The 25,707-nt window shown below is 43.9% G+C and overlaps 1 protein-coding gene across 1 annotated transcript; it reads right to left on the bottom strand.

Moving 5' to 3' along the window:
- Positions 1–11,844: 11,844 nt before the first annotated feature.
- LOC111837062 (probable Bax inhibitor 1) lies at positions 11,845–17,112 on the bottom strand. The gene is made up of 10 exons (XM_023798829.2): positions 16,959–17,112; positions 16,369–16,471; positions 15,663–15,771; positions 15,428–15,548; positions 15,242–15,290; positions 14,417–14,514; positions 14,221–14,300; positions 14,007–14,107; positions 13,653–13,728; positions 11,845–13,448 (listed from the first exon to the last, which is right to left on the bottom strand). Exons 2-10 carry the CDS (start codon positions 16,422–16,424, stop codon positions 13,425–13,427), a joined length of 714 nt encoding a protein of 237 aa, XP_023654597.1. The 5' UTR covers positions 16,425–16,471; positions 16,959–17,112; the 3' UTR covers positions 11,845–13,424.
- Positions 17,113–25,707: the final 8,595 nt, after the last annotated feature.

Genomic DNA, 25,707 nt, shown 5'->3' with positions numbered 1-25,707 from the left:
ATCCCCTGTTTACACACCGGAACTGTCTCCCTGTTTGCTCTCATTCACATCGAGATCATGTGTGATGCACGCCATAGGCAAATCGACGGACCGTGGCCAGTTGAGCTGGTATCTGTGTACTTCCCCCGAGCTTGAGTGTGTGCCACCCCCGCCTCGGGGTGGCCCTTGTTTTATGCTGTTCATCAGCTGGAAAATCCCACAGAAAGACAGAGCCTGGACTCAAACCCACAATCATCTGGTTATCAGGCAACAGAAACCTGCCCACACAGATACCTCCAGGAATTCCTTCGCAAAATCATTAATGTTCAGGTCGTCAGGTGCCCTGAGTACGAGGTGTGCCTTTGCGTTGTGTAAATCTGCCATCTTGGGCACACAGATGCCGGGGGGGGGTTGTTGTTTATGGGGCCCCAGTCAAAGAAAAAAAGTCACCCCCTCCTCGCATTTACATTTCTCTGACACTTTCATCCAAAAGCTACTTACAGTACAGGGGAGGCTTACAATTGATGTGTATTACATGGGATTTTAACCACCGACCTTTGACTTGTTAGGGCGGCGCTTCTACTTGTTGAGCTTAGAGGAGGACAAAACTAAATGAATAGCTATAGTGTGTATAGTCAGAGTATTGTATCTAGCTATTTGGTCAGCAGAATATGCTGCTTCAGCATCTCCTAAATAAGGAACATGGTAATTAATATTTAGTGTAGTGACTGTCTGTGGCTGACGGGGGGGCATGCAAATGCGTGGTTTGAGAGGTGGGGGTAGACGTGCCTGTCAATGCTGGAATATTCCTCTTTGCGGTGGGGAAACCCGGGGACTACCCTTCATACACAGCAATTACTGTGTATGAATCATTGCGCTCAGGTGGATCCCTCTCTGTCCTGCAGAACAAACAGTGGAGTGTGGCGGTCACAGCGTGGGGGACAACCCCGGCCTCTCAGGTATCGCTGGAGAAACGCAGACACCAGCAAGTGTCAACATGAGCTTGATTTCCATAAGCCGCAGTGATGGCAAACCTGACCTATATATTTATTTGTGTAGTGCCGCACAGAGGTAGCAATACACAACAAATGACTCATCAAATGTCACAATAAAGAAATGGGTTTCTTCCAAACATATACCTTCTAAGCATTTATCATGGTCAGGATCATGGGGGGGTATGATCCCAAAAGCCAGGTAGTCCCATTCCCAATGCAATTTAAGAAAAATAAATAAATAAATAAATTATATATATATATATAGAACCGAATTCTGCTGACGATTTTATATATAAATATATATATATATATATTTATATATAAAATCGTCAGCAGAATTCGGTTCTTACCTAACTAACTGACAGAGGGGGAAAAAACTAAAACACAGAATACTGGATCCAAGGTTGCTATACATAACTCGATATCCCCATGTTCACAGTGCCTTCGACCTTAGAAACCTTGCTGATCTAGCGTTTCAGCACCTTCGTCTACCGACTCCCACCCTTATTGGCAGTAACAGTTCATTTCCTGCTGTAATATCTGACAACAAAATCAAGCAACATCAACTAGTTTCCCAGATCACTTTACGGGCGACTTTGATATTTCAGTGTTTATAGTTGCATGTCACGGTCAATAACTGTGTTGCTTTCCGTAATGATAAGACACAGTGTAATTATTAATAAATATGTATAAAACACATAATCTGGTAATTAAATGGCATGTATTGTAATGTGTCTATTCAAAGTAAAAAGGGTAGAATTAGTGAAATAATAACTATAAAACTAAATAGCTGTCACTCGCTTACATGGGTAGTGAATGGACACAGTGCAATTATTAATAAAAACATCAGGTTTAGTCTCATGTTTTTTGCACAGGTCACTTCAGGAGTTCCGGAGTTACGACCTCAATGATTTTTGCAACAAGCAATACCTGGCGAATGAACTATTTTATGTAGGCCTACATCATGAACTTAACCGAAATCCGCAGAAACTCCTTTATTGTGAAAACGAGCGTGGCAGTAGCCAACAACACATATAGGCCTATGTGGCCATTCTCAGGAACATGAAATAATCCTTAACCAAAAGAAAAAATTGTAGCAATTTTATACAGTGTTTGAAATTTGTATAACTTATTAGGTATATATTAAAATTACGTAATTTATAGTTCTTTTTTTGTGACCAAATTTGTAATTTATAGTTCTAATCGCTCCACCATTTCCCCAGACAGTACTAATTGCATTTATAAGATCAAATAACATAAAACTAGATAAAACATTTATAAATTTATAAATAATAAGATGTACATTCATTTCTTCAAAATCGACGTTTATCAGCAATATATTTTAAGTACTTCTGTTGTCAATCTAATAAAAAACAAACTAGGGGAACTTGATAGACTGTGTTACGGTAATGAGTTCGTGAGAATGATCGAATACGTGAAGACCTACATCGGCGTTTTCCCCCCTCTTCATTCAGAGTAAATCTGTAAACAAGTAAATTCGCCTAAATAGTAAATATGGTGTAAATCTTAGGATTATTAGTAACGTGGACTGTATATTTAGAATGCATAGCAGGGAAAAAAAATAATGCAATCAACTGCATAACCATACTACGCGATGTCCGTATTAAAACCATTTTCTAGTCACTACCACTAAAAACCCACACGTCTACCCCATTTAGCGTAGAATGGTTACCAATTAGGCGAGTATCCTGGTCAGGTAGGTCCGTTGGGTGTACGTACGAAGCGTATGTACCTACCCTACTTTATTAAACATGCTTAGAACATTTACATTAGCCTGCAGTTGGGCAGAATCATTAACAATAAGTGTATTTTATAATAAAGGGTTGAATACCTCATGTAATTTACTGAATAATGTACTGAAATTGAAAAACATTTACCCATCGTAAAGCTGAAATATTGTAACACGGACCATCGGAAGCCGGGGAGCCTCTGTATGAGCTAGACCCCTACTGGTATCTGCTTGTATATTTTTATATACTAGTATGCTATATAATTCTTAAATAGTATGTTATCTAATTCTGGATTGAAACATTGTTTCTAAATGTGTGATACATGTCAGAACGTTTAGTTTTGTTACATGTTCGGCTTTCTGTTAACTGTAGTATTGCGTTTGGCAGTGTAGAGTAGCGTGACGTAATACTCCCTTGCCAGAGCTCGTAGGGATAACGCACCTACTGTAGTTAGCGGCTAGTTAGCGACACGCTCATATTTTGGTGTTTCTCCGCCCAAAGTGCGTAAATCGCCTACGTGCACTTAAAACCCACACTTAGGTCGATGGGGAAATACGATTAAGTCAAAAAGACGTGCGCCTTTTTGGACCTAATTCATGCGAAACATCCTAGAACCTCTTGCATTTAGTTCTGCTCAATTAGTATTTGGACGCACAGTTCAGGGTCCATTGAAATGATCATATAAGAAATTGTTGTCTCAAGAAGAGAGTGCTAAAGCCAGTGTGCTTGTTTTTGTTAGCAAACTTCGGGAACATTTCAGGAAAGAGGTTGAGTATCTGTTGGAGGATGGATTTGCAATTCCTACTGTTCTTAAAGTTTCCTTGTCTATTAGTGCATTTGTACTTCTGTACAGATTATAGTAAAGTCAATGTCATCACAAAGCCTGATTCGTTTCCCTTTCCTCGCATGGAGGATTGTAGGAGGGTGTACACTAGTGGCCAAAATTGTGGAAACACTTTAAAACTTTATTTACTGTTGCTGCAGTTGCTTATTTAATCGCCCAGTGTATGATTTTATGAATATGGGCAGAGTGGTGGCTTTGAGGCTGGGAATCTGTGCTGGCAACTGGAAGGTTGCTGCTTTGAATCCTGTGAATGCCAAGAGTGATTCTACTCTGTTGGGCAAGGCCCCTTAAGCAAGGCCCTTAACCTGTAATGGCTTCGTGCTGGTTGTGATGTTAACCTACATCCAGCCCTGCAAGCAGGTCCTCTAACTTTCAGGAAAAAATTTGGGGGTTGGTGGCAGGGTTGCTTCACACTGTTCCATTCCACTCAAACTAGTGTGGTGCTGAGGTATCACTCACTGCACAGCTGCCCTTGGATTCTCATGCCTTAGGTGGTTCGTCATGTGGTGGATTTGGCAAAGCTCTGTATCAGTGTGTGCTCCTGAATTCTCTCACTGCTATGGAAAGATCTCTGAGGGCCAGTTACGTTTGTTTTTAAGAATGGCTGGACGTTACCAAGGCTTTTGTATAATTTTTTTTTTTGCTGTTGTGACTTCACTAACCGACCTTTTACATGGCAGTAGGTTTCTATTTGGTCAGACGATTGTCAAAATGTGTTTGAATTCGTGAATGTTTTACCGTGTGGCACACTCATTTTGGCTGCCTTTGAGTTTTCTTGTCCATTTAAACTGGAAGTGGGTGCTAGTATTACTGGGGCAGGTGCAGTGTTATTACAGAAAGCAATCTTGGATCGGTTCTTTCCCCACAGTAGTTTACACCGACCGCAATCATTTGGTTTTCCTAAGTCAAATATGGGTATAATTTCCCTGGTGCCCCTGTAATGAGGAGTCTAGCCCGAGTTAATGGCAGTGACTCATTCTTTTTTATTTAACTCTCCCCTTCCAGTTCCGGGAGTCACACACACACAAGATCGGCTACACACAACAACAAATGATGATATACAACAAAAGGTTAATGTGGTAGTATCTGTTTGCTCAGTTGTTCCCATTAAATATCAAACACAAGAAAGTGGTTGAAAATATTGTTGCAGATGCCCAGTCCCATGTCGATATGTAGCTTATTTTTGTGTATTTTTGGTGCTCAAACACTGGAGATGTTTGTTCTTCTGGGTGAGGGTGTTATGAGCGATGATACTTCATATTGTGTCTGCATCTTTTCCATTTCTCTCCCTGTTTCTTCCTTCTAATGATGATGATTGAAGGAGGTATTCATGCTCCATGGTGAAATTGTAAGAGGAAGATACAAAGGATCACTACAATAGTGCTCTTCCACCTGAGACTACCCGATCACTCTGTCTGCTGTTAGACAAAATATCTGCTTGTGGATGCAGAAATGTCTGCGTCTATATGGTGATGTGTAATTTTATTCCCTTTTTATCATTTTGTGAGATTGTAGCAGGTATAGTTATATACTACTTTTGTTTGCTGAGGAAGTTTGTTGTTAGTGACTTTTTTGTTTATTTTGGCTTCACTCAACCCTGAGCTCCTGGTTTCCCTTCATTAAATAAAATTGCTTTTGTTATTCATTATTAAACACGGTGCGGCTTGTTTTGGTCTGAAAGCTGGGAAGCAAGAGGGTGGGAGGCATCTTCTACAATATTCTCATTACGCTCTCTGACTAGATGGGTCACAATTAACAGAAATCTTCCACCAGCTGTGCCTTTTACTCACACATTTTCCTTGGTATATCACAGCGTATATCCAGGTTCTTTTATTAATATGCCATATTTTTTCGTCCTAGGTTGCCAGGAACCCAAAGAAGATACAAACATTATCTGGAAACACACAATTCTTCCACAAGACTCTTTGTCAGCATAGAGGAATGTCTTGGCCAGGGAAGATGAGATCTCATCTTCGCTTGTGATCACTGACTCAAACCTCAGGCTCTCCTGAGTAGGGTCCATGACCCCTCCCCCCCTTGCTCTTGGGATAACAAAGCCCTGTCTTATTAATTGTATATAGCTTTGGGTAAAATGTAATGTTTCACTCCCAAATATTTGTGTCATATATTGTCAAAAGGCAGAAGAAAAGAAAGTTGACTCCGGAGAGAGTAGCCGAGAGATAAAACTTTCCATGTGATGCTGCTCCTTTCCTTTCCCCAGCCTGACACTAGCACCAAGTACATACTCACGCTTGGCCTTATACTGTGCACGAGCACAATTGTTCCCTCTCCCCAGTCCCCTGCTGGTCTGCACTCACATTGCACTTTACGTTCCAAGTCTGAGTATGGTTTCTTCTTGTATTGAAGAAAACACAGAAATAAAAGTGCTACTGTACAGCAAGAGAAGTTCATGTTTAATGACCTTATTTTGTGGTGCATTTTGAGTTGTTTTGGGCACCATGACGCATGACCCTCTTGTAGATTTATCGAGTATGCAACAGAGTGATTTTCATTTAACTATGCTGCACGTATGAAAAGATGAAAAATCCCATATTGTACCAGATATCTTGACGGTTTTGTGTGTTTCTCCTGGATACTCCCATCACCCCAAATTAGCAGCAAACACCATACCTCTGCAGCAGACGAAAGTGATCCGTTTTTCATAATGTTTGTTTAATGTTTGTTGCTATTTGGACAGCCTACCTGATCCATTTCTTCCAGGTCCAGTTCATTATACTGTACATGTGTGCATGCATGTGCCACTTACAGTGCTGTGAAAAAGTGTCTGCTCCCTTCCTGGTTTCTTATTTTATCGTATGTTTGTCACACGTAAATGTTTCAGATCATCAATCAAATTTAAATATTAGACAAAGATGACACAAGTAAACACAAAATGCAGTTCTTAAATGAAGGTGTTCATTATCAAGGGGAATAAAAACTCCAAACCTACAAGGCCCAGTGTGAAAAAGTGATTACCCCCTAAACCTAATAACTGGTTGGGCCACAATTTGCAGCAACAACTGCAATCAAGCGTTTGCGATAACTGGCAGTGAGTCCTTTACAGCACCGTGGAGGAATTTTGGCCCACTCATCTTTGCAGAATTGTTGTAATCCAGCCACATTGGAGGGTTTTTGAGCATGAACCGCCTTTTTAAGGTCATGGCACAGCATCTCAATTGGATTCAGGTCAGGACTTTGACTAGGCCACTCCAAAGTCTTCATTTTGTTATTCTTAAGCCATTCAGAGGTGGACTTGCTGGTATGTTTTGGATCATTGTCCTGCTGCAGAACCCAAGTGCACTTCAGCTTGAGGGCACGAACAGATGGTCGGACATTCTCCTTCTGGATGTTTTGGTAGACAGCAGAATTCATGGTTCCATTTACCACAGAAAGTCTTCCAGGTCCTGAAGCAGCAAAACAGCCCCAGACCATCACATTACCACCACCTTATTTTACGGTTGGTATGATGTTCCTTTTCTGAAATGCTGTGTTACTTTTACGGAAGATGTAAGACAGACACCTTCCAAAAAGTTTATCTTTTGTCTCATCAGTCCACAAAGCATTTTCCCAAAAGTCTTGGTGATCATTAAAATGTTTTCTAGAAAAACTGAGACAAGCCTTTATGTTCCTTTTGCTCAGCAGTGGTTTTTGTCTTGGAACTCTGCCATGCAGGTCATTCTTGCCCAGTCTCTTTCTTATGGTGGAGTCATGAACATTGACCTTAACTGAGGCAAGTGAGACCTGCAGGTCTTTGGATGTTGTTCTGGGGTCTTTTGGGACCTCTTGGATGAATCGTCGCTGCACTCTCGGGGTAATTTTGGTCAGCCGGTCACTCCTGGGAAGGTTCACCACTGTTCCATGTTTTCGCCATTTGTGGATAATGGCTTTCACTGTGGTTTGAGTCCCAAAGCTTTAGAAATGGCTTTATACCCTTTTCCAGACTGATAGATCTCAATTCCTTAAGACATTCATTTAAAAACTGCATTTTGTGTCATCTTTGTCTAATTTTTAAATCTGTTTGATGATCTGAAACATTTGCATGTGAGAAACATACAAAAAAAATAATAAATCAAGAAGGGGGCAAATACTTTTTCACACGACTGTACATCATTGATGTTATGTCTGTGTTCTGTGTTCAGGCACGGTTAGTGATCATACTAAATGCGTACCAGGACTAAATCCAACTGAACTATGCCCAGACCCACCTTTTCAAGCAGATCCAGCATGGTTCAGCATGCCGTGGTTGTGCACAGTATGGAGCAATTGCACTAGTCAAAGGAACTGGACTTCAGACGTGCTTGGGAATCACCTAGTGTGAGTACACCTTAACACAGCCTGCTAAAATGTTTACAGAGACACTGCATTCATTACACCAGTGTGTAAATCAAATTTGAGTTCATCCATTTCTACAGCTTCATTCCATTCTGTGTGCTGCTTCAGAAATATACACCATTTCAGTCTGCGTTACAGCCAGGGGCGTTGCTAGAGATTTTGGGCCCCATGAAAGCATATCATATTAGGCCCCCCAGTCCAAACCAATCCAGTTATTTTCCTAATTTTTTAGGGCCCCTGTCACTCAGGGGCCCTTGGAATCGTCCTAGCTTTCCTCCCCCTTACGGCGCCCCTGCTTACAGCTACAATAAGAATATGCAACAATGAAACTTGACTGATTCACTTTTAATAAAAATATTTCTCAATGCTAGGTAACAAATGACAGGGGCGTTAGCAGTTTAACAGGACAAGAAGTCTAAGACCACCTTCCCCTCCCAGGATGGCAAACAATGAAAATGATTCATGGAACATGTGGTACTGAAATGCAAAACAAAGATGAATTCATGCAAAGCATCACTGAGGTCATGACTGCTGAAAGCATATAAATGTTACTGAGGTGGGAAGCGGCAGTCAGACCAAACTGTCGTCTGCCCTTTGGAGAAAAAACCTGGACAGAGAATGAACGCCTTGGAGCCCCTGCTGGTGAGTGTCCTCTACTTGTTCGAGAAACTGTGCCAAGAGATTTGATTGGTTGGAACCGGTTATGCTTGCATGAAACACCTCTTGCGATTCACCAGGAAAACTAAGAGAGAAAAGATAACTTTTTACAGAAGCATCTTTATTCACTGAGATCTGAAGGCTGCTGGTACACGTACTAGGAGGGCGTGGATGTTATCCTAAAATGCTCAAATAAAAATAGTTAAAACTTAACTTTGAATGAGATGGCTGTAAACTGTGAATCAAAGCATCTCATAGAAACAGTCATGACCTTATGGATTGGTACCCTAATTAAACAAAACCAACTGGCTCTGATTGATAAGGATATTTTTCTCCAGAATACTATTAATGAGTAATGAATGAGATGAGGAGAAGCGTGAAGAAGCGTCTTGGGTATCTATCTGTTGAGTCTGAGGTTTTTGGTTTTCTATCCTGCTCACACAGGTACTGCTGCTGTGCGTATCTCCATCTGTACTGCAGAGTATAGACTGCCACCCGACAGGCGGACACACACCTGAATCGCTGGGGAAATGCATACCGTACAGAACCACACTCAGCCTGCACGTAGACAGGAAGACTGCAAACAGATCGGTGGCCCCCTGGACATACATGTGAGTCTCACTACAAGTCCATGAATGACATGCCGCACAATGTAATGAGATGGGCCCGTGTTCAAACGTGGCCCCAGAATGTTTCTGGTCTCCTTTTTGGGGTGGGGTATGGGACATCCATTTGTATTTAGCTGGTACTGTTGACATTTTATAAGACCTTAAGTTGCTGGTGATGACACACAATGATACAAGGACGAACTCTCATCTTTCCTCAGACAACACAAAGTTACCGACAGGATCCCAGAGACCATCTTCATTGCCAAATGTGACAAAAAGACCTGCCTAAATGACTCGACACTGGTGGTGACTCCAGTGAACATGACCATGCCAGTCTTCTATCGGCGGCACAGCAGCAACACAACTCGGTACCGTCTGGTTGTTCAGAAGTTCAGCTTTACAGTTGGCTGCACATGTATCCAGCTGAATCGGACTCGTTGAGGCCGGGCGCAAGGCTGTGTGGCGTCGGCCGTGTCCACAGGGCTGCAGCCACACAGGGATCATTCAATATCCATGATATTTTACAGTGTACCTTCATCTCAGGAATTAAATTTATCAATACAGAATAATCTGATGTTGAAACTAAGGTTAACTTCATATATGAATTTTGACTATGAATATTGTAATGTTCTAAGAGGCCACCCTTGGACACCACGTAGTGGTGACATGAGGTAGCGCAACACCTGAAAACGATCACAACACAGAGGCTCTGTTCAGTGATTCAAGTGAAGCTTGATTGTGCGTTGGCCATAGGGAAAATAGCAGGAAGCCAAAAAGTCACAAAGTAGTCAGACCGAAGATTTTATACAAAACGTCTTTTCTACGCATGACCAAAATAACCACATAATAGCGTATTTGATGAACAGTTTACTGAGAATGTCTGGAAGTACCAACATTTCATTCCTTGCTACAGGATTATAAAGACTCTGAAATGGCTACAAACAAAATGTTCCTATGGTAATACCCCACCTATGCTTTTGTGTCATTTTGATATTTTCATTCGAAACTAATTTATATTTTTGTTGTGGTTTCATTTTTCCCTAGATGTAAATTAGTTACATAATTTACTTTAGGTTTTAGTAATTTTATTTTTAGGGATAGATGGAAAGTTCTAGGCTTCTTCTGAGCACTGCAATGTAATGTAATGCTGTTGGACATTTCTAAGGTTCAAGGGCACAAAAGGATCAAAAATAAACAATCATTACTTTAGCTAAATAGTTTTTTACCATAACATTGCTATGCTAACATACGGAGCCCCTAAGGTGACAAGGGAGCAGGAAAAAAAACGGCAGAAGAAAAAAAAAAAAAAAAGTAATGTTTTGCGTTATAACCCAAAACTTTTCCGTAGTAATGCAACAATAAGATCAGGTGACTAGCGTACTTTTGGTCATTCGAGTGCAACTTCCAAAGCCGCAGTTTGCATGACGTGGTTGATCCCCGCTTCGCTTATTAATCTAATTTAACGGTTAAAAAAACTTGAGTTCAGTTTGGTAAGATTTGATTGTTTAATTCATAATTAGTAATTTGTAAAGCAAGCCTTGGTAATGTACGTTTCAGTAACATTGCTAATTAATGCTAATCTGATTTGGTTGATTTAAGCTTAAAGAATTGTTCGTTTTTTGTTGTTTCATGTTTATAATAAATTAATATAAATCAAATGCTTTTTTCTGACATGAAGTCCATTTATTCTGCATTTTGCATACATCCATCGATAACCATGAAGCTGCCCAGAGTGCAAAAGCTGCTCACAAATAAAGTTAATTACATCAACCCAAGTCGGAGTAGTTTTTCCGTTGGAATAATACCCTTTCACATAAAATCCTATTAATCTGCCTCAGACTTATGTGAACATCATGCCTAGATCCAAGAACAAACTGAATGTCCATATATTGTAGACCAAGATCAAAGTAAAATTCGATTAAACGCTCCATGTTTTCCTATCAATTATGTTCCTTACACTGACTGGTTACTCATACTTCCACTTCAAAGTCACAACAGTTTTGCCTTATGTCGCAAAAGTTTTGAGTTATAACGCAATGGTTTTGGGTTATATCGCAATGGTTTTGGGTTATAATGCAAAGGTTTCGGGTTATAACGGAAAGGTTTTGGGTTATATCGCAATGGTTTTGGGTTATAACGCAAAACATGACTTTTTTTTTTTTCTCCTCCTGCCATTTTTTTTTCTCCTCCTTTGTCCCCTTAGGGGCTCCGTACTAACAGGAAGTATTGCACATTTTTTAAAAAGTTTTTAAAGTTTATTTATATTGTTTCGGAAGCAATATTTATAGTTCTTATATAGTTGTAGTTTTATTTTCATATTTTATTTCAGCTAGTAAAATTCTTATTTTCATAACATCCATTCCACACATTATAAATGCAATTCAAAAGCAGCTTTGCTCTACAGCGCTACCCCAGGCTTGGCATCAAAATACGTGGTTGCCGGTTGTGTTGTTGCTAGAAAAATATTTCGGATCGTAGACAGTCCAGCTCTGCGGCCACTAATGTTTAGGCACTGGCAGTACCAACTGCAGCCTTTTAAGCAGCACCTTACGTACGACAAAATGCATTTTATCGTTCAAGCAACAAGCACAACGCAATGACACCAGCTACAACAATCTAGAATAAATTTATCATGAAAAACTTACCTGTCGTACAAGTAGAGAATGAACGAGCCAATGCATAATTTCTGAGTTTATTTAAACAATTTTCCATTACAGTCTGCAAAAGTACAACAATCCTTGGCAGAAAGAAAAGGGAGCAACCTGTCAGGCAGCGGCTCAGCTGCACTCCGCATCAGCAGAGCGCCCATGCGGGCTAAAAACCCAGTGCAGCAAGCAGCTGGCTGAGCTGTGCTCTACCATCAGCTGGGTGACCGCTGCGTGTTTGCAGCTCATGGACAGGTCTGTGCCGTGCTGGCCACATTTAGCTCTCTAGCGCCGGAAACAGAGATACTTATGGCACGTATGGGGACAGTAGGCTAGACCTCAGGGTCAATGTGCCCGAGAGGAGGAGGTCAAACTCAAGTTTCAACATCTTGCACACAGAAAAAAAAAAAAAAAAGCTCAGCATAACCACAGGCCCGCATTCCTCTGAAAACAGCACACAGAAAGGTAAGAAAAGCCAGCATATTAATGGTATGTGATCAGCCTCCAGCTCCCTGGAGCAAGGTCTCTGGGACCATGCTTTCAGAACTGTATTTGCTGGCTTTGCTTCAGTTTCTTTTAAGTTCTTTAAACTATAAACTGGTATTGAATTTTAAACTCATCAAATGGGAGGGAAAAGAATTTGAGTACCCAGATATACCTTTATCCATTGATTAACAGAAAGAATCACCACTTCATGTTATGGAAAAATGTTACATTTTAACAGTGCTGGCTATTAAGTGAGCAGCATCTCAATCAGGGACAATGAAGGGCTCAGCCAGAATGGCACACACAGAGGGGGGGTGGGTGGGGGGGGGACAGATACACGACCCTGTGGCCAGGAGAGTGACCCTCATTCCTCCACAGCCTTGTGCCCCTACGAAATAAGCAGCGTTCAAGAGTGAAATCCGAGCATAAAGCGTTTTCATTATGTGCTCAGTTGAACCACACTAAATGTACCTTGCCAATGTACTGCTAAGGAATAAGGGGTGAAAAGACTACAGCTTATGCACAGGACATCTACAAATGCACATCACAGTATCAACAGGAAACAGCCGATGGCACAGTACTGCCGGGCAACGGGCTCTGCACTCCCCCCCCCCACAGCTCTCTAGACCCTGTTCTCCCAGTAGCTTACCTGCCCCAAGCCCCCCTTCCTTATGGCAATATATACACTTCTACAACGGAGGTGAGAACGCTTGCAAATTTCTGCCAATTTTCCCAAATTAAAAGGCACAGCTAACATCGTCTTATCGTCAAGTGAAGCATTTTCCACTCACGTTCAAAGGATTTAAACAAATTGCCTGGAAAACAGCAGAAGCACAAAATTAACCAGCCTAAGTGTAAAGGAGGAAGCTGAGGTGCCCAGACACCAGATACTGCCAGCTACAGACATGCCCATTCCAAAACAGCGACTCCATCAGCTGGACAATACCGGTATTACAACATGAACACATCAGACTTTCTGTAAAGCCAAAGTCCTACACATCCGAAAATTAAGACACTAAATAAGGAAAACAAATCCAAATTATAATCCAGTAGTGGGGGTATATGCACCAGAAGCCTTTCACGCACTATTCTTGGCCATTAACCTTTTAATTTAGAGATTCATCTGTCTACTTCTTCTCCTTCTTCTTATCCTTGAGGAAACAGAAAGGATTCAATGTCAGTCTCCATTTTCATCAATAGTAGCACTGCTAAGAGTCCGGCATAAGGTCATCCCAGAAGTCCTGCATTTAATGTCATTCATTCCCTAATATCCTACCGATCACCCAACATGTTGAACCCTGCATTTTTAAACTGACACACATTTCCTGTTCCCCATTCTCAAAAAAGGGACTTACCTTTTCATTCATGGACAGGATTATCATGAGTTTCTTGAAGATCGTCACAAAGTCAAGAAAGAGCTCTACACAGTGCCTAAAAAAAAAAAAATCAGACCGCAAATAAAACTCATTTAGTGAAAAGTGGGCATTTCCCATTTGTTACCAAACCACAACCACTTAGCAAAATGGTTTAACATAGAGATTCGTTCGTCCCCCCCCCGTACTAACTGTATATGAGCCATTTCCCCCCCATTTCCTTTTTTTTTTTTTTAATCATGGTATTTGTCTAGTATAGCATACTCAGATGAAGGCCACATGTGCCTTTACAGGAACACCGGGTACTTCTGAGTAATGCAAGAGGGAGCCATGTACCAGATATAGTCCTTGTCATTATTCTCAGCCTTCTCAATGATGAGCTGAGTGTCAAACAGCACAAAGCCACACATGACGGCCAGGCCAAGGTACACGTGAGCCTGCATGTGGAGAAAGGGGCGGCGTTAGACAGTATACACCATGAGGGGCAGTGCCCCCTGCTCACTGGTGAGCAGCACCATTACAAAAGGCACGGGCTCTATCTGTATCTGACCTTAAAAAGCACCAGCGATCCGAAGAAGAGGTTGAACACGGACACCAGGAGCAGAACAGACAGGGCAGATGTTAAAATTCCTGGAAGGGAAGGCAGTTTCAACCGTTTAAGTCAGCTGTAGATATAAAAGGTAACCTTGAAAACAGTCTCTGACTGCACTTTCCAGGGGCCACAGAGAGCCGTGGACGGTTCTCACCTCCCAGGAACAGATAGCTCCGGCGCTTGGCATAGAGGGCACTCAAGGTGAAGCACAGGAAGATGACAGATGTTCCAAGGAAGGCAGTCACAATGATGCTGCGTAAACACAGCATAGAAGTACTCAGTTCAAACTGAAATGGACATTTATGTCAGTGTAAATGTGCATCTGTGTACGGAGTACGGCTGGGCAGTATCACATCAATATTACTTTGCGCGCGTGCAATAATCACCAGTGCTTCAGATGACGGGCAAAAGGTTTGGCCGGACTCCAGCTTTACAGTACTATATGTACATTTATGCACGTCCACAAATTAAGCAGATTAGTAGTATACCTAAAATACTAATGAGGCATTTTATGACCCAAAATTTAGTAATCAGTATAAATTCGGCATATCACATCAAAACAGTAATATGTGGTGTGCTCCGCTACAGTGCATATCACACGGAAGTATACCACACCTTAGTATACCAGAACAGTATTATGTGGTGTGCCTCACTAAACAAATTTAATCAACATAAAGATACACCAAGTTTACATATTTTTCCCTCCCTCCTGTCTGTAAGACCTCAGAGTACACTACAGTTTAATTTTATGTAGCCCTGCAAAATTATTACATTTTGGGTGCCATAAAACAGATCTCAAATATTTTAGCCATACAACTGATCTGCTTAAATTGTTGGCATAAATAAATGTCCACATAGTACTGAAAAGCTGACCTCTGGACAAATGTTTCACCAGTCATCTGAAGCCCTGGTGATTATTGTGCATGTCACATCGATATTGCATCGTGCATCGCCCAACCCTAGTGCGCGGGGGTCTTACCTAGGATTAACGACAATGGCAAAGTCAATAAGAGGCCCAAGACCGACACCTGGAGTCATGAAGAAAAGGAAACTGAGAAACAGTCTCGTTATCCTACTGCCACAGTGACAAATCCAGATATCAGACATTTATCATTGCGAAGCATCACCTGTAGACTGCAGAGCACCTAAAAAGAGCCCAGCTCACCGGTAAAGAAGGCAAAGCCCGCGAGCATGGCGAGCCTCTTCTTCTCAGACTCAGGGCTGTGCGGCGTCAGCGCCAGGCAGGCCATCATGCCCAAGGAGCCCAGCAGGGACAGAAACCCTCCCTGGAAAGAAGGAGAGGGTGCCTCTGAAAGTACGATCCATGTCACAACACGACCTTTAACTCCCAGTGCACCTTGGGAACACGATGGAGCAAGCAGGTGCCTGTGGAGACGTACCTGCAGGAGCCGGGTAACGACGTGGACGTAGGCGCCGGCCGCAGCCACAAACATGCACATGGAGAGGGAGGAGTACACATTCTTCAGGTGTTGCTGGGTGGAGTGGGAACTGGAGAGGGACGCAGGAGGTAGGGGAAGGAGGTGGTGACGCATGGGGGACGGCCAGTCACATGATAATCGCAGATAAGGCTGCCATTCAACACAGTTTTTTTTTTTTTGTTTTTTTATCTGCACACATACAGGTAACCCTACTGGTTTACCAAGGTGAGTGCTATATTAGTAGTGAGACAACCCCCAGTTCTCTCAAGCTGTGGTGAAACAGCCATGTTGTGTGTAAATTTCCCATAAGAGGCACTGTGTACATGTACACACAGACAGACTGCGAGCTGAAAAGTGACAGAGTAACTCTCAGCTTGTCATCCCCAGAATATGGGGGAGTCTCTCTGCTGCAACTTAATGTCCATTAAGTCTGCACAGCATCCTTTCCTTTGGACAGAAACAAACACACACACAGTTCCTGATCCAGTGATTCAAATGGAATGGGACTGAAGGACTCACTAATGTCAGCTCAGTTTATACTGTGGACATAGAGACAGCCGAAAAATTTAAGATAAGCAAGCTTTCACTTTCACTACTGACATACAGATCAGGCCATTGCACTCGCTCTAGTTGCTTTGACTCCTATTCAGGCAGAGCAAAAGCTTACATCTGGGAGAACTTAAACAGGGAGTCGAAATTGATGCTCCGGTCGAAGACGTTCATCTTGGCTGGTGCCTTAACTTCAGCTGGTTATCGGGGTGACACGGTACCTGCAAACAACCAAAAGAAAATATTAGCAGAGATCAATCCACCCTTAAATCGGACACGCTGTCATTAAAACTGGTGACGAATGTTTCATAACAAAATAAAACCCCGAAGAAGAGGAAATGGGCCTGCTAGAAAGAGCCGAAACACGGCTGGCAGTCGGATAGTAAAGTTAGTTAATGGTTAACCGCGGTGATACCTTCACACACACAGATAAAACAGCCAAGTCAGCGAGCCTGGGGGGGATCAGTCATGTTTTCATACTTAGTCCGAATACTAAGACAAGACTGTCAAGACACCCGGAACGCCTCGGTTCGGAACGCAGGCCGAACAGTGGGCCGCCGTCAAGCCGGAAAGGCGTCGAGTCGGCCGCGGAGACCCTGGGAGCAGGCCTAGGCTCGGCACCCCGTCAGGCGGACATCGGGAGAACCGACAAAAACGGACGGACCTCAGCATTCACCACAGACGAAAGAGAGACGCCCCTCATCTCACCTTCAGCGCGGGGATTCGCAGTTTTATCGCTCTTTCTGGGCAGTTTTAGCGCAGCAGTCCTCCAACGCCCGCTCGCGTCGCTCTATCTCGCGCACTCTCGTGCCGTCCCGCGCCGCGTGCTCGCGCTTCTACGTGCAGCTTCTCAGTCTTGTGTCACGCGGACGGCGCGTCATCGGTGACGCGTGAGCAGCGACTGATGAAACTCGGAGAAACATGGAAGATATTGCGTCTCCGTATAAATGTAAGATAACTATTACATATTAAAATATCAAGATATCAAGTTAGCATAAAGCTAATGTTTAAACGCACGCATTTGTTGCTGAACGCCACGGTTCGTTTTCGAGAGCTGACTAGATATCCTATAGTATTTGTGATTTATTCAATCACACTGTATTAATCTGAATAACATCACATTGATGAAAGTCTGGCTCAGATGTATCGCGGCATGCAGGAGAGGCTGGTGTACGTGGTAATCTGATGCTAGTTAAAATGTAAAAATCTAGAGGATTAACGGATTTAATTGATGTCCCTACATGGTTACAGGTGCTGTGCTGTAGCCACTGAGAACGTGATTCACTTAAATCAGCGGTGGCCGATCTTATCCGGAAAGGGCCGTTGTGTATGTCGGTTTTCGCTGCAACTCCTTACTTAGATTACTAATTAGAGGACTGATTGGAGTCCTCACACCAAAGTCTGAACATCTGACCTAAAGGTTATCCCAAAAACCTGCATATACACTGGCCCTTTGCAGAAAAGACTGGCCACCTCTGACTTAAATTCACCCATCCATTATCTAGCACAGGAAAGACCTCCCCTGAATTAGTAGTCATTATCAGGGACATGCAGAGGAGATGGGCTAGGGTGCCTGAGCAGCTGCTTAGTTTTCCCGAACGTCTGAAAGTGCCCCTTTCCCATCCCTGAAACAATTTACCCATCACCCGGCAAACTGCACCTGTTCCAGCACCTGGCCCTTGAAATGTCTCTGCATGACGCTGGTCCTTATATTAATCTCACTATACAAATGCATTTTCTTCATAACAGACTATAGATGATAAATTGTATCCCAGCATAAATATCAAATAAAAATCAGAGTAATATTTTTAGAATCAGTTTTTTCACTTTTTTAGGAATTCCTATAAAAACTGAATTCTCAATAGAAGTAGATAAATGTCACTGTTTATTTCTAATATATCCCTTAAATTTCCACCCTTCCTGTAAAAATGAGAAAAGCTTGTAGTATAATTAGGTAGAAAATGAGAAAACAGAAAAAGCTTTATTAGTATTTCTGGCAGCGTGTATGTATGCACCTGACAATGGACTGGCATCGTATCCAGGGCATACTGCAGCCTTATGCCCTGTTCTGGCAAACTTGACCTGGATAAGTCATTGGGGATGTTGAAATAATGTCATTTATTTTTCATTTAACTATCATCAGTGTTTCCAGAAAGAACCAAGGTCACTGACATAGAGGCAGATAAGTGATATGAATAAGCCCCACACTGTAAATTACGTCTAGCGTGTCCCAGATTACCATGAAACTCCAGTGTCCTCATGGTGTGAAGAGTACACTGTGCTGTCGTTCATCTCACAAGGCTGTTTCCTGTCCTTCGTCAGGCTTTGGAAGGTCTCCCAGACAACTCAGGGACCGTTTTCTCCAGGAGAACATCTCGTAGAGACTGACAGATCTCACTTATCGATACTGTCCCTCACGTATGAGAATGAACTTCAATCAGCCACTGCAAATATGACCAGTTGTGAAAGGCAGACTTCTTAAGGAGGGGAGGTTCATGGTGTGGGTCAGCAGTGAAGCCAGGTGACAGGAACACCTATGCTGCTGCACATTCCATTGTACATTAACGTGTCAATGCATGTTCTGACCATCCATGCTCTCGGCCTTCCTACATGTCTAGATGGTGTCTGGGGTGGACACCATCCGAGCCGGAGTCCTGTTTCAGTCCCATAGAGGCTCATTTTGTGCATGTGACCCACAAACTGTAACATTGTGGGTGCAGCCTTCAATCTGCCACCCTACACAGGCCAGCGTGGAGATCTGACTCATTGATGGACTTTAGCTTGACCTTAATCATAGTTTACACCTTGCGTTTGGCAAGCAAGTCCACTCTTTATATAATATTAACATGCCCAGGGGGGGTCGGGCAGCCAGATGACCTTGGACCCCCAGAGGTTTTTTTTCTCCCTGCTTGGGAGTTTTTGGTCCCCCCCCCCTCCATTGTCATCTGGCTTTTCTTTCATTCTTTTCCTTATTTTCCCTGTTTTTGCATATTACTCTGCTTTAATGATGTTGTATTACAACACACCATTTAAAAGTGTCTTGGGGGTGACACTGTTGTGAACGGTGCTATAAAGAAAATAATGAATTGAACACCAGAACATCTATGAGGTAACCAAAGTGAAGAGAACATGCTGGAAGTACTGGTAAAAAAGGAGGCCTAATTTCACTACCAGAACTGTAAAAAGTCACATTTTAAATAATAAAAATCCCAAAAGATGAAAAACAAAACAAATGTGAACAGCACTTTAATTATAGGTCACCTTAATACATCACATTTTCCACAAGGTGCTTCTAGTGCTACTCACTTCCAATAGTTAATTAAAAGCATCGCTGAACCCTAACCCCATTTAAACATTGTGTTGAAGCCAGGCTGGTATCAAGCGAGTAGACAGGCCCTCCGGACCCAATTTTTTTTAGTCACCTTAAGTCAGCTTCAGCCCATATGTGTTACATATACAGCTGTATTTTCCGCACATTAAAAAGCTGAAGAGATTCTGAAAAGGGCGCAGGGCTTCGCTGAGCCAAGCCATCTGCTGCCGGGACAGCACGGCTCTCCTATTACTCTCATTTACAAGATTCGACGCCATGCTGCTGCAGGGAGGTGGGAGATGTTAAGGCGGGACAATTTCCACACAGCCCTGCTGGATGGGCTGCCCCTCAAAGATCTTAAGAAGACGGCTGACATTGAAGCCAGTGACGTTTCATGCCAAATGGCTGACAGCTCCTCTCTGCGGTGCCACGGGGCTCCGGTCCTCAGCGACAGGCAGCATGTTGAGCAGCTGGGTCAGGCCAGGTACTCTCAGGTTGGGGATCCGGGCCGCTGGGGGCACCTAAAGGGCAGAGGGCATGAGGGTCAGCTCACAGGGCAGTGAATGTGAGGAGGGGGGGGGGCAGCTGTAGCCACAGTGGGCTCTCTGCTGGACTGATGTTGTAAATCACACACAAAAAGCCCCACATCTGCTAAAGAAACTCACACAGAGCGCCCCCTGCAGGACATACGCCAGACAACCATTCACAGGCATGAGGCTTCACGTCACGTTGCACATGCCCTACAAGAAGAGGACACAGATGAGAGTGCTGTAAGCCCCCCCACACCCCCCTGAAAGGAGCCCAAAGGCTCCTGGGCCGAGCAGCTCCATCCGGCCAACACTCAGACGCAGGCAGCCGTGTCCTGGGACAAGTAATCGAGAATAGGCCGGGTCCACGCAAACAGCCTATCCTGGATTACTTGAACCAGGCAGTGGCCAGAGGCTGTAGGTACAGATGGTGGTGGCGGTGGGGGGGGGGGGGGGGGGGTGTTAAAACAGAGAATCCCTGGGGATGAATCAGCATAATAAGTCTCTAATAATATTTACAGCTGATTTCCCAGGTTCATCATTGACACAGTATGTGTACAGTTTCAAAAATACATTAAATAACAGCTTCCCTAATCTGCTTTTAATAAATAAAGGCAAATTAATTAATTAAGGTTCATACTGAGCCATGCAAATGCCAGCACAATATTTACGAGAGGAACACAAAGCAAGCTGCACATCATGCAACTTTAATACACTTTACACCTCAATTCTCAACTGACATCGTCCTCACAAACCGTCTTATGTAAATACAGAAAATATAGTTGATGTCACTGCTTATTTTATCTTTATTGTATTTATTTCTATTATATTTTTGTTTGAATCTTATTTTTATTTATCTTTTTCTATTGTTTTTCTATGAATTGCATACTTCCTTTCGAGCGAGTAAATAAGCATTTCACTGCACACATAAAGTGTATGTATCAGTCACAAAACTAAAAAAGTGACTGGTAAACAAACCTGGGGTGCAAAACAATATTTAGCCAGCAGAGGGCGCACAGCACCGCATCGCTGCTAACTGCTGAATGAACATTACAGTACCACACACATTACACATTGCCGCCCCTCTCAGCTCCTCAGGCATCATACAAACAGACCTGGAGCTTTCGCTCGATGTCACATGGTGTCACATGGTCCCTTCAGCTCCCGCAGGCACGATGAAACCTGCTCTGCTGACAACCTGAAAGACAGAATGTAACAAAGGGCTGGAGACGGTTTCCTCTCGCACAAGGGCCTGATACCAGCAGTGGTGTTCCCAGTCCTGCAGGGGGCACTGGTTTTTCACTCTTACCGCCATTTACTAACAGGTGACCTAACCTTCAGTCCTGGACCACGAGGACAGTGATGTCACAGGTCCACCATAATGAAGGGCGTCATCTCGATGATCTGATCCCTTCGTGGCCAAATCTTATTCCGAAGCCTATAAACCCCAAAGGCTTTGCAGAGAGCGCAGCCTGCCGACACTTTTCAAGGGAGAATCGCAGAGCCGTGACCTGAAGGTCGTGAGTTTAGGTCACCCTTGACCGGCTCTGCATGCTATGGCTCAAAATGAAGCCCCGCCCAAATTCACACACGGGTGTGTGCTGCTGCTGAACGCTGTTTAAGTAGCAGCCGTGGCCGTCCTCAGGTGCCTTGTGGGGCCTTAAGTGCCATTTGCAGGAACGACCCCCCCCCCCCCACACACCAGGCAGTGCGTCTCACGCACTCAAAGAACCCGACAGCAGTAAGCCAAATAAACCCAGGGAAAGGGGGTCTCTCTCCCTTGCACCGCCCCCCTCCCCTCCCCTCTCTCCCTCCCTCTTGCTCACCCCCCCCCCCCGCCCTTCTTCTCTCCCTCTCTCTCTCATACACACACTGTTTACGGAGTTATTTACAGAGATTGCACGTCACCAAGACACCACCGGACAATTTTAACCTAGAGGGGAGGAAGGGGAGACTGAGGTGTGAGCATACAGCACCACAGAGCAGTGTTTATATATATTTACCGGCAGTCGAGTTTGCCTGGTACCTGCTTTTTTAAATGCAATGAAACCCTAAGAAGCTGCACGCTAAGAAACAGCCGGCCCAAACTGCCCTGAAATCACACTGTGCCTTTGCAAACATGAATAAAATTTAAGAGCCTGAGGAGGAGTAACAGTGTCACCTTGGTGACGGCCCTATTTGCTTGGTTTGCGGTACAGTATCCGAGGTGGGGTGCTGGCCGGGGGGGGGGGGGGTCCAAGAAGAGCACCAGCCTGCTGGGGGAGGAGACACGCTACATACAAGCTGAGGAGGTGCTCACAGGAGGTGCTCGGAGGCCAGAGGGCATGTCCAGTCTGATCCCAAAAGCCAGAGGAGACGTACAAGCCAGGGGGGCCCAGTTTGGGAGAGGAGCACATTCCCAGGGGCTGTCCTGCACACATAATCTGCTTTTAATGAGGTCGGCTGCCAGTGGTATGTAAACGCTACACAAGGCGCGGAGGAAGGGAACACGCACGTGGCGTGCGAGAGTGCAGCCTCTGTGTGACTGAATCAGGATGGCACCGCTGAGCGCTGCTCCATCTCTCAGACTCTGAGCCTGAATTACAGAACTGCAAGCTTCCATCGGAACGTAAATGTACTGATGTGTAATCAACATAGCACTTTTTTACGCTTAAAACCAAGATGGCCGGCAGGCAGCTCTACAGGTCGGACACCAGTGGCTGTGGGCAGAAGGTCACCGCTTTGAATCCCATGGCTGGCAGAGTGAGTATTTCGCCGCTGGGCCCTTAACCCTGGAGGAGCGGATGCCCGACCTCTCACCTGCGTGACTCACAGCGGGAGGCGCGCAAATGAAGGAAATAAACAACACACAAAACGTCTCTAATGATTGGACAGCACTGCCTAAAACAATAACATCAAACCGAGAACAATACTAAGACGAAAAATCCAACTACAGCTTGGCAGCTAATTAAATAAGAGCCTGGCACATTGTCACAACCGCCTCCCAGCCGGCTTATTACGCAATCTCCGCCAAGTACGGCTGCCAGGCAGGAACCGAGACGACGCGGAATGGACCGTGTGGAGCGACCCTGCCGCCGCCGACATGGTTTCTTATGTAACCCCTGGTGGGAGGAGCTGGAGCCCACAGGCTGCTGTGACTGTGGCGCTGTTTCGTACCAGTTTATACAGCCGTAGGGAGGGAAGGCAGTCACTGTACACAAGGATCCTCTGGCGACAAAAACGAGAACGTGGCCCAAGTTTTACAATCCAGACCCAGAATGGCACTAAATTCAGTCACCTGGCGAACAGCGGGATTTCACAGCAGCGGCTGCGGTGAATCCTCACACCCTAGTGGGAGGGCCATCCAGCAGCGGCGTGCTCTGCTTAATCATCACTGGCCAGAGCGGACTAAAGCACCAGTGAACAGATTAAGATAAAATAATGATGAATGGGATTACAAATCATCTGAAGTGTGTGTCACAGGAAGCACGCAGAGACCCATGTATCCAACATGCCTGCACCAGGATAGGCAGCGGGAGAGTCGGTTCTGCCAGACAGTCAGGGCGTCACTCTAACTGAAAGGAGCCAGACGGGTGTGTTCTGCAAATGGCAATCACAGCAGTGACAGCCCCTCCCTCTCACATCACTGCATTCCTCTCACACGTAAACGTGCCGGAGACAAGAGTTGAAAGTGTCATCACCACATAAACCCAGTCACTGGGATCGGTGAGACAAACCTCAAATCCAGTCAATCCCACTAGCGAGATCCGGCTAAGATGGAGGGATCACCTTGGAACGACTGCCTATGTCATACTGTGAAACCCGCTTTAAGGGAACAGAAAATACAAAGCAACTGGATTCATTACAAAACCAGCAAGAGATCAACTGAAATCTCAGGCCAGCATTTCACTGCAGAAGTATTTTTATGATAATCGTATTCAGCAAAGCTGTGCGTCACAAGGACCTCCATAAAAACACTGGAAACGAAAACAAGCGAACAGCTGGTAATGAGGAAAAAGGCAGCTCGCGGAGAGCTGTGTGGGAGCACATGAACCAAGTGACCCAGTACAAGCCACGCCCCAAACACTTGAATGACCCAGTACAGGCCACGCCCCAAACACTCGAATGACCAGGTACAAGCCACGCCCCATTCGTGCATAGCCCCCCTCACATAATCTCAGCCCTGTCCCCAGCCTTGGGGACCCTACAGATCACGGCATTCTGCTCCATGATTATGTATGCCCCTGCTTATAAACATCAACCAATTATATGCCATTCTCGCGATGCTAAAAAAACAATTTCAGAATGTATAATGCTCTGCCAACCACCACCCCAGGCACACTGCCTTCCTCCATGCTTTCATCTGCTAATTCAGGGCTGCTCTCGCAAGTCCAAAACACTCCTGTTGTCAAGCAGCACGACAGGCAGGTTTAGTACTAGGTTTCCCATCACTGAACATCCAGAGGACATCTAAAGCACTTTTGATGGACATTTTCTCCCCCATTAAACCTTCACACAAACTTTCTAACAATACGAAAATAATGAGCGAGCAAACTTCCCGTAAAGAAAGCCATAAAATGTCTCTGGGTTGCTGACACAATCAAATCATGTTCTACAGCCATCGTTACAGTTACAGGCCTCTCTGAGTGCAGGAAATCCCCACAGATGCCAGAAACATCTTTTCTATTTGGGAGGGACTTTAATTAGAATAACTAAGATCTCCAATCATCCTGGTGCTCTCAGGTGTGTTACAGCCACATATGACTGTACTACATGCATCACCTCCAGTCTCCTGCCTGTGTTACACAGTGTCCGAAGCACACTGTTCAACCCTCACTTTATACTATACACCATGTGAATTTGTGTATTTGAGTTCTTGCAGCAGGGACAACCCGAAAGTTAGAGATCCAGTACTTGCAAACCCATAGCGGTTGCACAAGGAACTAACCGTGAGCTCCACTGAGAAGAAAGGAGATGGAGACAGAGCCAGCCCTCATTGTCCTGCTCGACCTTTTGGATGGTACTGGGTTACGTCACAAGTGTAACATTAACTGCTGTAACACGACACACTTGTAGAAACTGCACTTTGGGTGCGCATGGTCATAATTTGTTCTGTACGTAATTAAATAATTGCTGTATAGCAATAAAATAACTGCTTGACATTGACAGCAGTTTATTTTTCCAATGAATAAACTGGGTCCCTATTAGGTAACAGGACAAACAGCATGGAATCTAAATTTACAGAAGCATTTACAAGCTAGTTTCACAGTTTTGCAACATGCAGCTAAAGCAAATTCAGTAAATGCACATCAGTTTTTCCCTGCAGTCCTGCTTATATTTTTTAACTTTGCATGTGGGAATAAAAAACAAAGAACACTGCCCCACAGTTGTTACACAGCTCAATGTAAACTGGCAGTTTAAAGAATGCATTTTGCAACGAGCCATATTACAAAACAAAGACATTTAACAGCTAACAACCTAACTTTACAATGTGTCAATAAAGTTAATTACGCAACAATTAATTTGTTGTCTCGTTCAAGTCTCAAATTTCAACAGACAAATCTTTTCTGTAATCTTGATGCTTGAGGTGACGTCGGTGTGACATTCCTCAAAATCACAAGTGACATAACAAGGGATGACA

Source organism: Paramormyrops kingsleyae, chromosome 18 (assembly GCF_048594095.1).
Source record: "Paramormyrops kingsleyae isolate MSU_618 chromosome 18, PKINGS_0.4, whole genome shotgun sequence".
NCBI lineage: Eukaryota > Metazoa > Chordata > Actinopteri > Osteoglossiformes > Mormyridae > Paramormyrops > Paramormyrops kingsleyae.
The sequence above is the reverse complement of the archived record's forward strand: the minus strand, read 5'-3'. Positions and strand labels throughout refer to the sequence as shown.

Bases quoted from the DNA above. Each gene is read 5' to 3' on its own strand.
- LOC111837062 (XM_023798829.2), bottom strand. From the start codon at position 16,424: ATGAACGTCTTCGACCGGAGCATCAATTTCGACTCCCTGTTTAAGTTC. The intron at 15,291-15,427 runs GTGAGCTGGGCT...TCATGACTCCAG, and splicing joins GGGCTTTGCCTTCTTTACCG to GTGTCGGTCTTGGGCCTCTT. The intron at 13,449-13,652 runs GTAAGTCCCTTT...TGTTTCCTCAAG, and splicing joins TCCTGTCCATGAATGAAAAG to GATAAGAAGAAGGAGAAGAA.